Source organism: Silurus meridionalis, chromosome 25 (assembly GCF_014805685.1).
Source record: "Silurus meridionalis isolate SWU-2019-XX chromosome 25, ASM1480568v1, whole genome shotgun sequence".
NCBI lineage: Eukaryota > Metazoa > Chordata > Actinopteri > Siluriformes > Siluridae > Silurus > Silurus meridionalis.
The window spans coordinates 553,724-565,000 of NC_060908.1; the positions used below are offsets into that span (position 1 = coordinate 553,724).

Here is an 11,277-nt window from a genome sequence, read left to right on the forward strand (position 1 = left end):
GAGAAGTGAAGAAAAGAGTGCAGGCAGGGTGGAGTGGGTGGAGAAGAGTGATAGCAGGAGTGATTTGTGATAGAAGAGTATCTGTGAGTGAAAGGAAAGTTTATAGGACTGTGGTGAGACCTGAGATGTTGTATGGTTTAGAGACAGTGGCATTGAGTAAAAGACAGGAGGTGGAGCTGGAGGTAGCAGAGCTGAAGATGTTGAGATGTTTGTTGGGAGTGATGACGAGGGATTAGAAATGAGTTTATTAGAGGGACAGTGCATGTAGGACGTTTTAGAGACAAGGTGAGGGAGGTGTGATTGAGATGGTTTGGACATGTGCAGAGGAGGGACATGGGGTATATCAGTAGGAGAATGCTGAGGATGGAGACACCAGGAAGGAGAAAAAGAGGAAGTCCAAGGAGGAGGTTTATGGATGTGGTGAAGGAAGACATGCAGGTAGTTGGTGTGAAAGAGGCAGATGTAGAGGACAGGGGGGGATGGAGACGGATGATCCGCTGTAGCGCCCCCTAATGGGAGAAGCCGGAAGAAGGGAGGTTGTAAAACCCTACACCTGAAAGTTTTCAGATTAGAACACTGAAAACCTGAAAACTTTAGAATAAATTTTCTGGAATGTTAACCTAGGATACATTTGCTCTGTTAACACTTAAACACTTACACACAGCTCTGACTTTCAGCCCTCCGTGACATTATGGTTTAAATCAAGCGGAAGTGAAGAGAACAGGAAGTCGAAACGGAATAAATAACGCAGATGAAGTCGGAGTTTGGCGCCCCCTGTTGGACAAAAAACTCACTGTAATGTATTTATTTCTGCTTCGACTCTTGGTTATAAATGACAGCTTGTCCAGGCTTTTATTTTTGGACCAAACACGGTTGAAAGGAAAGAAAGATTCACAGATTTTGACTTTTTGACTGAATAATAAAATATTTATTATCATTATAATATATATATGACATGAGTTGGTTACCGGAGTGAGTATTTAGGAAGAAATGCTCTTGTGTCTTCAAGTTCAAGTTTATTCACATTCACAATGGACATTGTCTCAAAGCAGCTTTACAGAACGTAAGGATTAAAGGGAATTATGTGTGTTTGTCCCTGAAGAGCAAAGCCTTGGGCGACTGCGGCAAAGAAAAACTCCCCTAGATGGCACGATGACGAAACCCTGAGAGGAACCAGACCCAAAAGATGGAACCCAGGTGTGTGATGTCTGTGGTGATTTTGGATTCTTGTTTCTCACTCTGGTGGTGTTTATTTTGTCAAGAGCATGCAGAAGAGCACCAGTAATCTTCTCAGCAGTCCGGATTATCCTCTGCAGTCTTCTAATGTCTGATCTGGTTGCCGAACAAATGAACACAGGACCCATCCTGAGGTTGTGCCAGCTCTAGTCATGTCCCACCTCATGAAGATTGTGGACCTTTAGAGAATTAGATGCACCAGCGACGTACCAGCGCCTTTTGGATTCCACTTCATGTGGAGTTTGGATATTGGACCTCTTTGAGTGTTTAAAGGCTCTGGCGTGGAGAAGCTGGTGTATGATTTGTGATGATCTCAGATGTTGAGCTATTTTATAAGTTGTTCAGTAGGTCCTGGTTCCATAATCTCATCTGACTGTAAAAGACTGTAGAAGGAACATCAGTCATAATCACACACTCCAGTGCTCATGTTAGTTCTCACTCTCCAGTGTTCTGTAGTGTTTAAAGACTATAATCACACTCTTGATGTCACCAAATGAGGATGAGGTTCTGCTTTTGAGTCTGGTTCCTCTCAAGGTTTCTTTCTCATAACATCTAAGGGAGTTTTTCCTTCACCACAGTCTCCATGGTGCTCATCAGATAAATACACATCATTCACCTTCACTGTTAAATTCTGTAAAGCTGCTTTGAGACGATGTGTGTGTGAAAAGCGCTACAGAAATAAACTTGACTTGACTTGACTTAACAGACCCAAAACTGCAAGTCAAGATGAATCAAGACTGGAGCAAGAAGATGAATCAGAACACCATCCTAACCCATTCTCAACCCCACCTCTGATTCTTGTTCATGTCCCCTGAGAGTTCGCTGGCCAATCCGAGTTAGTGAAACTAAAGCCTGCTGTTAGACCCCAGCTGTGAGGATGGTCAAGTTCATGGTCCATCTTTTTATCACGTAGAGAGAAACTGGTGAGAGCTCATAACAGAGATATGAGAGCTCTCACCAGTTCCTCTCTACGTGATTAAAAGACTGACAGGAGGCTCATATGTACACATCTGATAAATCTTATATTTAATGTAAAAAAGACTACAGTAACCCATAATGCTTTTCATTTGGACTGTTGATTATTTTCAACCCTGTTTCAGTTTGATGAGTATTTTATGATGTTGAACAACAGTAGGTCAGTTTGTCTAAAATTAGAATCTAATTCGAGTCATCTCAGAGTTAATCTCAAACTGACTTGTGAATCAAAGTTTCTCATCTGATGTCAGTGTGAAATGACAGAAATGTTCATCAGGCCGTCTGCAAATCATGCAGCATAGAATAGAATAGCCTTTATTTCTCACATATACATTACAGCACAGTGAAATTTATTCTTCGCATATCCCAGCTTGTTTAGAAGCTGGGGTCAGAGGGCCATGACACGGTGCCCCTGGAGCACACAGAGTTAAGGGCCTTTCTCAAGGGCCCAAGAGTGGCAGCTTGGCGATACCGGGACTTGAACCCCCGACCTTCCGATCAGTAACCCAGAGCCTTAACCACTGAGCTCCCACTCCCCATGAGCGGTGCTTAGAGCCGAGTTCATCCTGACCCTGGTTTGCCCCGGTTGTCCTGCTCTAACACAGTGGGAAGATGGAGGACAGGAAATCAACTCACGTGGATTATGTGTGTGTTTGTTTTAAGTATGTGCTTGTGCATGGATTTGGATCAGAAACCTGGTGATATTCAGTACCAGGGGGATAATAAATAAATAATCTGCATCATGAAACATCTTTAAGGATCTGCTCAGTAACTGTAGATGTGTTGTAATATAAATAACCGAACAGAAAAGCTATTTAACTGCATATCCGTCCATAAAAGAGCTTCAAAAACCGCCATGTTTGCAGTTTTGTTGCCTGTCTGGAAATGCGGGAAAGATTTACAACCAAAACGATTTCTTTTCCCCAAACAATACAATTCAAAGTACAAAAACTAGGCACTGATAATGAAGTGAGATTCTGACCCTGATACAAGTTTTCAATAAAAAAATATATATATAAACAAAATAAGATAAAAGACTTGTTGAGTTTTGTTCAGGCATCGACATAAACGCCTATATAAAGAAAAGTAGGCTAGTTCCGCCTCCCGAATGATTTGATTGGTGGGGAAAATGCAGCCCGGCTGCATATTGGCTGAGCCATGTGCTCGTTATGGCGCGCGAGAGCTCCGGGATTATATAAAGCGCAGGAAGTGGGTCTGGCGCTCAGCTCGCGCGCAGCTGAAAGTTGAGTGTTCGTGTGTTTAGCGGAGTTCCAGACAAAAATCACCACCACCATCATTACATGTGGCTAATATTCTACTATTAACTCTTCACACCTTCACACACACATCAGTTCATTCCATAATTCGATAGATAATTGTATTCAGGCCTCAGAGGGGTGTGTCTCCTTAATCTTATTGTTTTGTTTTTCCTGACATGACGTTAGCTCACTGCTAACTCTCCTGCTGAAGCTGAGAACTGCTCGCTCTGAGACACTCACCGGATGGTCAAGGCTGCAAGTGGGTTTTGTTTTGTATTGTTTTGGCTATTTTCTTCCCTCCGAGGTGTCTGGAGGACATGCTCAGGGGACTGGAGCTCATACTGCTGTTATTGTTGTTATAGATCCCCCTTTCCATCTCCTCCTCCTCCTCGGCGACTTGAGCTTGCTTTTGGGGGCTCATGAGTTATTCATGAGCGCGAGGAGAATGTGACTCTCGGGGGCGGGGTTTCACGCACTTGGAGGCGGAGTCAGGCACGACAGGGAAATTAAGGTAACGCAAAATAAACGGGTTTTTTCTCCCTCAGAAATGTTTTTGCTATAATATGTCATACTTATTAGAAGTGTATTAAATTGGGTTAAAATGTTTATCCTGAAGTAAATGTTAGTACATATTTGGTGTATTAGCATATTAATATATGTAAATGTTCTCATGCTGGTGTTTTTCAGATCCTCCAATGCGCTCTATCGTCACTGCACTGGTTAGAAGATGATCGAAATGTCTGTCGAGAAAGAGACTGTTGTAGCGAACGATCGGTCTGCGTACGCGTCTTTAGCGCGCCCGCAGCCAGAACTTTCCGGAAACTGTGCTGTAAACCCTAAGAACTCTGCCGTAACGACACACACCGGCGAGGAAAATGGAACCCGTGACCCCGCTGAAGAGGACGTGAACAAAACCGCAGTCATCGAGGACGTGAACACGGAGTCAGTCTCTGTGACCCAAAACCAAGACGGTGTCCAGAATCCCAAACCCCATCAGCAGAGACCGAACAAACGTCGGAGTACGATAAGCGCCGGCTTTAAGCATCCCGTGTTCGGGAAACGGCGTCGCCGTGCCAACTCCGAGAGCGAGTCCGTCCTGCCGACCAACTTCCTGCTGGGCGGGAACATCTTTGACCCGCTCAACCTCAACAGCTTATTGGACGAAGAGGTGAACCGGGCTTTAAACGCAGAGACGCCCAAATCTTCTCCGCTGCCACCTAAAAGCCGGGATCCGGTCGAGATCCTGATTCCGAGGGACATCACGGACCCGCTGAACCTCAACGGGTGCACCAGAGGGGACGCCGGCATCGTGCTTTCACCTTTTAAAAGCGGCGGAGGACGGAGGCGACACCGGAACCGGCACCATGGAGGAATAGTGGCAAGAGGAGGTGTGGGAAGAGGAAGAGTAGGTGTATTAGGAGAACCTGAGAACATAGAGAGTGTCGTAGGAGGTGATGGTGTGGCCATGGATGTCAACCAATCAGAAGTGTCGAAATCGGAGTGCATGTTAACATCCCCAGGGTATAACCTTCAGAACAGCCCAGAACCCGAAGCTGTTTTGCAGGTAGAAATGAACGAGTCTGACTTTCCCCCAAAACAGGACGTTCATGAGGAAAAAGACAACACGCAGACTCCTGGGACACACACATCGCACCGCCAACGCAGACGGAAGCGCAGCAGCAGCAGATCGGAGAACGCTGGTGGTCCGTGTTGGGAAAAGAGCCGAACGACAGGTCCGGAATCGGCACCACAACATCCTCCAAACCAGCGGGGGCAGCAAAGGAACAACCACAAACAGACCCCAAGAAACTGCAATCAGCACAAACCAAACCAGCAACATCAACACCAGAAAAAAAAGTTTCAGTACGGGAACTACAATCAGTACTACGGTTACAGGAACCCGGGTGCCATCGAGGACGCACGGATCCGTGTTTTTGAACCGGAATGGTTCCAGGGTAAGGAAGTCCTGGATTTAGGCTGTAACACTGGTCATGTGACTCTTACCATTGCAAAGAACTGGCGTCCAGCACGCATCGTGGGTTTGGATATCGACAGCACACTGATCCACGCAGCGAAACAAAACGTCCGGCATTATCTCTCGGAAGTGCACACGCTCCAGGCCAGGAAAGAGACCGGGAGAGGAGAAGATGGAGAGGAAAAAGACAAAGAGAAACCATCTGTAGATATTAGACAAAAAGGCGGATCAGAGGACGGAGAGAACAAGACGGAACAGATTAAAGATTCCATATCGTCCAATGAGAATCGCTTATTTCCTGTTTCGCTCTGTGTCTCCCGAGGACCGATCGCTGCTCCTCCTCTACCGGACACGCCCACACTTCCTCCTGGGAATTTTCCTTCCAACGTCACCTTCGTAAGGGTAAGATCTCAGACACTAATCTCTCAGATAACGTTGTTGCCATGGTTCTGATTTGCCTGCTGTCAAGAGTCAAACGAATCGGGATGTTAATCAAGAATTGGACCTAATTTATGAGCCGTTAGCTAACAGTTATTTTAGAGTTAATATTGGGTTCAAGGGGACATGGGGGTGTGTCCAAATTAGCATATTCATCAAACTTTTTATTTATAACCATTTATATTGTTAGTGCTTTGTTGTTAAATCAATCAGCATGGTCCATTCTGATTGGCTGAGAGCGTGATGATTAATTGTGTATTAGAGCAGAAGGTGAAACACACACACACACACACACACACACACACACACACACACACACAGGATGTCTTATAATATAGACTGAAGCTTATAGGGATTAGCATTGGATAAGTGATGGAATATAAATGTGTGCGTGAGGAAGTTTCTCTTTTTATCCTTCTCTCCATACGCCACACAATAATTTATCTTTACGTCCGGTTTAATCTGCAGGCCTCACGTGAACATCTGATTCACTCAGAACTGCATAAACATGTTATTGTGTGTGTGAGAGATTGTTTTTCATAATGAAATACTTTCACTTCTTGTTATTCTACTCTTGTTTTGTGTGTGTGTGTGTGTGTGTGTGTGTTCACTGAATGATTCTGTAATGGGACGTTAAGAGGACGTGTGTGTGGAAGGGAGGAGCACTACAGCATCACTGTGTCTACAGTGTAACTTTGTGTTGCATGAAGCCTGAGAGTGAAAGTGTTTAATACAAATTCTAATGTTCTCACCTGTCCCTCTACCTGTCCCTCTACCTGTCCCTCTACCTGTCCCTCTACCCGTCTCTCCCCTCTATCTCTCCTCCCATATACCCTTCTTTCTGTCTTTCTCTCTCAGGCGAATTACGTGTTGGACAGTGACGTGTTGTTGGAGACTCAGCGTGAGGAATTTGACGTGATCATGTGTCTGAGTGTCACTAAGTGGATCCACCTGAACTGGGGTGACGTCGGTCTGCGTCGCTTCTTCCAGCGAGTGTATCGTCACCTTCGCCCAGGCGGCCTCTTCATCCTCGAACCCCAACCCTGGAACTCCTACAACAAGAGAAAGAAGCTCACGGTGCTCTTACTGTACACTCGGAGCGAGCGAACGAGCGACTCGCCGCTTCCTCTTCACATCCGTTCCTTTTTCTTTCACTTCATTACATTTCTCTTTTTCCCCCTGACACAGGAGACGATCCATAATAACTATTTCAGTATCCAGCTGAAGCCGGAGCAGTTCTCCTCCTTCCTGACCAGCGAGGTGGGCTTCTCCAGCTACGAGCTCCTCGGAACTCCCAACACGTCGTCACGAGGTCAGTGTTTCTCTCAGGAAGGCCAGGAATAGCATTATTTATTAGATCCGAATAAAAACGAGAGGACCCATGAATATACATAAACGTGCAAATTTGGTCATTGTTGGTTTATGGCACATGTTTCCCTGACAACCCTCACCAGATTAGCACGACTGTTCTTTCGGTTGTCGCGCAGGCGGTGAGCTAAATTTAGTGACCTCACCAAACTGTGTAGCCCCACCCCTATTCAGTTGAATAATTAATGTATAACTGTAAATATTATTAACGGTTATTCAGTTTCATCTGTTGCCATGACGATACAACAGTGGCAGCAAATAGGTATAAACTCGCTGACTTTTGCTTCAGGACTTCATTGGTGAGCTCTGATTGTGTATTAATGCATCAGTAGTGAACAGGAAGGCGGGGTGTGTGCTCTGATAGGGAAATTAGAATTTGTTTGGAATTTTTTTCACATTAATTCAGTTTAAAAGCATCTACTCTTTAATTCCTCAATAAACTAATAAAGTAATTTAAATATTTCTTTCAGGTTTTCAGAGGCCGATTTATCTGTTTCACAAAGGAACTGCTCTCGAAAGTGAGTGAGTGTGTGAGTGTGTGAGTGAGTGTGTGAGAGTGTGTGAGAGTGTGTGAGAGTGTGTGAGAGTGTGTGAGAGTGTGTGAGAGTGTGTGAGAGTGTGTGAGAAATCGGGATCAAGACGATGTGCATGCTCTGGGGAATTCTCCACATATCACTGGAGGAAGTCCAATTCTGGAACGCTTTCATCACTTCCTCCTGATGTCAGACAGAAACGTAGAAGGAGACGTGACGAGGCGAGACGGACGTGTGCTCTCTGGTTCTCTGTATCTGTGGAAAAGAAATGTAAAAAACTAAAGTTTATTTTGTGTGAGGGATTGGATTTTTTTATTTTTGGGGTTTTGGATGAAGAATCGGCTAAACGTCGTATCTGAGATGATTTGAAGATGGATGTTGGACTCATGTCACACGTTATTGTATTCCTGTGCTGTAAAACCTGATGACACGTTCAGGTGAAATGACTTAATCAGGCCGAGTTTATACGTTAATCCACTCCACTTTTCCTTCTAAACCCCCTCTCCCCCTCTCCCCTGTGATCTCCTCCTGGACTTCCTCCTGGTGCTTTACATTCCTGCAGAGACTCACCCCAACTTTTCACAGTTAGCGAGAACATTAACGCTCCTCAGGACGAATCAGAACTACTCCAAACTCATTTTCCTTTTATGGTACTAAAATCAACTTGCAGGTTTCACTGGGTGCATAATCAAGGTCACGAGGTCACAAGGTCACCTTCTGTTGCTACGGCAGATATTTGGTCCGAATAAATACGACGTGTGTGTATAAAGATAAAAAAGAGGTCTGATCTCAAGCGACACGCAGCCCAGGTTTATTCAGCAACAGAAGAGATGAACTGAAACTTTTTTCCCGTTTTTACAAAAACCAAAAGACGGGATGAGGGTCGTCATCGTCTTCTCTCTTTCTCTCTGTTTTAGTTTGTGTTTTAAAAAGCGAGGTATTAAATCCTTCACGGATCAGATGAATGTTGTGTTAAAGCGCAGTGTAACTGGATAATAAACCAAATTTTGCTTTTAAGTGTCTCATTTTTATTTATTTTAAACACAAAGACACGGAGTTCAACACGGAGGTTTTTAAAGAATGACCAATTTAACAATTTCCCCGTGGGATCAATAAAGTATTCTGAATATGAATAAAACCAGGAGTTCCACTGAGACCGTATTACACCAAAAACTCTTTTCCTACAGTCCTGAGGGTCAAACCTCAATCTTCTTCTTCTGGCTTCTCCCAGCAGGGGGCGCCACAGCGGATCATCCGTCTCCATCTCCCTCTGTCCTCTATATTCCTCTACATCTGCCTCTTTCACACCAACTACCTGCAATGAGATGCTCAAAGAGTCACATGTAATCATTTACTTTCTAATAAATTCCCAGGACTCGGACTCTGATGCTTCTCAAACTTTTTATAATCATTTACCTTCAAAACATATTTTCATTTTCACTTGTGTATTGTTTAAATATACACAATTATTAAACAAAAAAGCTGAATTTGTAGGCAACTTTTTTGAAAAGTGAAACTGCAGACTTTCTGAAGCTGCGTGATGAAAACGGGGAGACCATGAGATCTAACCTCATGATGATACACTTCCTGTTCAGAAGGTTTCTATACACACAGGACCAGTCAAAAGTTTCTGCAGGTGTGAAAAATGCTGTGAAGTGAGAATGCTCTCAAAAATTACTGCAGGTTGGTTTTTCCAAACATCTTGGAGAACTAAGCACAGATCTTCTGTGGATGGAGGCTCCTCAAATGTTCATGTTTCTTCATCTAATCCAAACAGATTCGATGGTGTCTTTATCAGAACTCTGTGAAGGCTACCACTTGCAGTTCTCCTGTTCTTCTCTACGCTGAAGATAGTTCTTATTGACACTGGCTGTATGTTTGAGGTCGTTGTCCTGCTGCAGAAATAATTTGGGGCCAATCAGACGCCTCCCTGATGGCACTTCATGATGGAGAAGAATCTGCCTGGATTTCTCAGTCTTGAGGACTCCATTAATCCTGACCACTGCAGGACACCTCCACCATGCTTCACTGTTACCTGCAGACACTCAAGTTCTCCAGACCTTCAGTGTCCTGCCACCTGCTACTGACAGTTCCTCTGTTTTCATGCAGAGTTGAGACACTGAGCCTTTTCCATGTCGGAAGTTTGTCTTTTTGGTAGATGGGTGTAGATGGGTCCCACTGTTTTTTTTCTGATGGTGCTGCTGGACCCTTTCCAATGTTGAAGAGAAGTAAGCATGGTGTGTCTTTCATCCTCTACATTAAGTTTCCTTGGTCGACCACTGCGTTTTCGAAATAGCTTGAAGGGCACTTACTGAAACCCTGGTCTGCTTTGGGATCTTTGCCTGGGAGAGACCTTGCTGAAGCAGTTGAACTACCATGTGTCTCATTGCTCAGTCTTGCAATGGTGTGGAACTATGACATGAAACTGTCTTCCACAACCTCACCTTAAGAGCAGAGTTCAGTTCCTCACCCAGTCTGAAGCTCCTACACACTGTTTCTGTTTCACTTCATGACTGTGTTTCAACCTACAGATAAAACTGTTGATCATCAGCACCTGCTTGGTTGAGTTGGTGAATCATAAAGTTGACACTGATCCTACAGAATCCCTGACTTTGTGTTGGTTCTTACATGCTGTATTCTTACGTTACAGCATGTTTTTCACACCTGCCTAAAAAAAAACCTTGCAAAGCCCGAATTTCTACAGTATCTCGAGAATAACAGATTTCACAACTCCCACAGAATCGGTTCAATCTAGAAGACTCGACACAGCATTTCAACAGGAGTAATAATTCAAGTGGCCATACGATGCCGCTGTTTCACATCAAATCCAACCACCGCGTTACTGAGTTCAGAAACACACTGATAGGCAGCAGATGCTTTTATTTAAAGTGACTTAATTACACACGACTGTAACAAGAGCTGAATTGCGATATTTAAAGGAAACATTTATTAGAACAAATGATATTATCAAGAAATAAATGTATGTATGTATATATACATATACATACAGTATGCATATAAAAGCATTTTTTACATTTTAATATAATTAAGCCACATTACTAAGTGTTTACAAGATTAACTATTGTTAAATATCACAATATTTAATTACATTAATTTAATTAATAATAAATTACATTTTATTATGTTTATAAAACAAACTTTTCTATTATGAAAAATGTTGAATATTTATATTTATTATATATAAAAATTCTAGCTACCTCATAATATAATATGCTAGCTCTGTTTAATTCACAATATGCCAGTTACCTCGTTAATGACTTCCCTAATGAATTAGCTTTCTCGTTATGTCTCAGATGGACGTGGTATGAAGACACAGTGAACAACTAAAACTTCAACATCAACATGTACTTCGAATGTGTTGGTAAAACGCTAAGAACAACTTTATTGTGTGAGTAAAATTTCTGTATTTACATTTAGAATTGTAATTAGCATGTTTTCCACCAACATCAGAACTGATTTCTCACTGGGACTT

The 11,277-nt window shown here is 43.3% G+C and overlaps 1 protein-coding gene across 1 annotated transcript; it reads left to right on the forward strand.

Annotated features, from left to right (window-relative positions):
- Nucleotides 1-3,395: 3,395 nt before the first annotated feature.
- Nucleotides 3,396-8,801, forward strand: mepcea (methylphosphate capping enzyme a). The gene is made up of 7 exons (XM_046838619.1): nucleotides 3,396-3,514; nucleotides 3,657-3,729; nucleotides 3,833-3,981; nucleotides 4,158-5,847; nucleotides 6,742-6,960; nucleotides 7,072-7,195; nucleotides 7,722-8,801. The coding sequence occupies exons 4-7, from the start codon at nucleotides 4,198-4,200 to the stop codon at nucleotides 7,775-7,777; spliced, it is 2,049 nt and encodes a 682-aa protein (XP_046694575.1). The 5' UTR covers nucleotides 3,396-3,514; nucleotides 3,657-3,729; nucleotides 3,833-3,981; nucleotides 4,158-4,197; the 3' UTR covers nucleotides 7,778-8,801.
- Nucleotides 8,802-11,277: the final 2,476 nt, after the last annotated feature.

Bases quoted from the DNA above. Each gene is read 5' to 3' on its own strand.
- mepcea (XM_046838619.1), top strand. From the start codon at position 4,198: ATGATCGAAATGTCTGTCGAGAAAGAGACTGTTGTAGCGAACGATCGG. The intron at 5,848-6,741 runs GTAAGATCTCAG...TTTCTCTCTCAG, and splicing joins CCAACGTCACCTTCGTAAGG to GCGAATTACGTGTTGGACAG. The intron at 7,196-7,721 runs GTCAGTGTTTCT...TATTTCTTTCAG, and splicing joins TCCCAACACGTCGTCACGAG to GTTTTCAGAGGCCGATTTAT.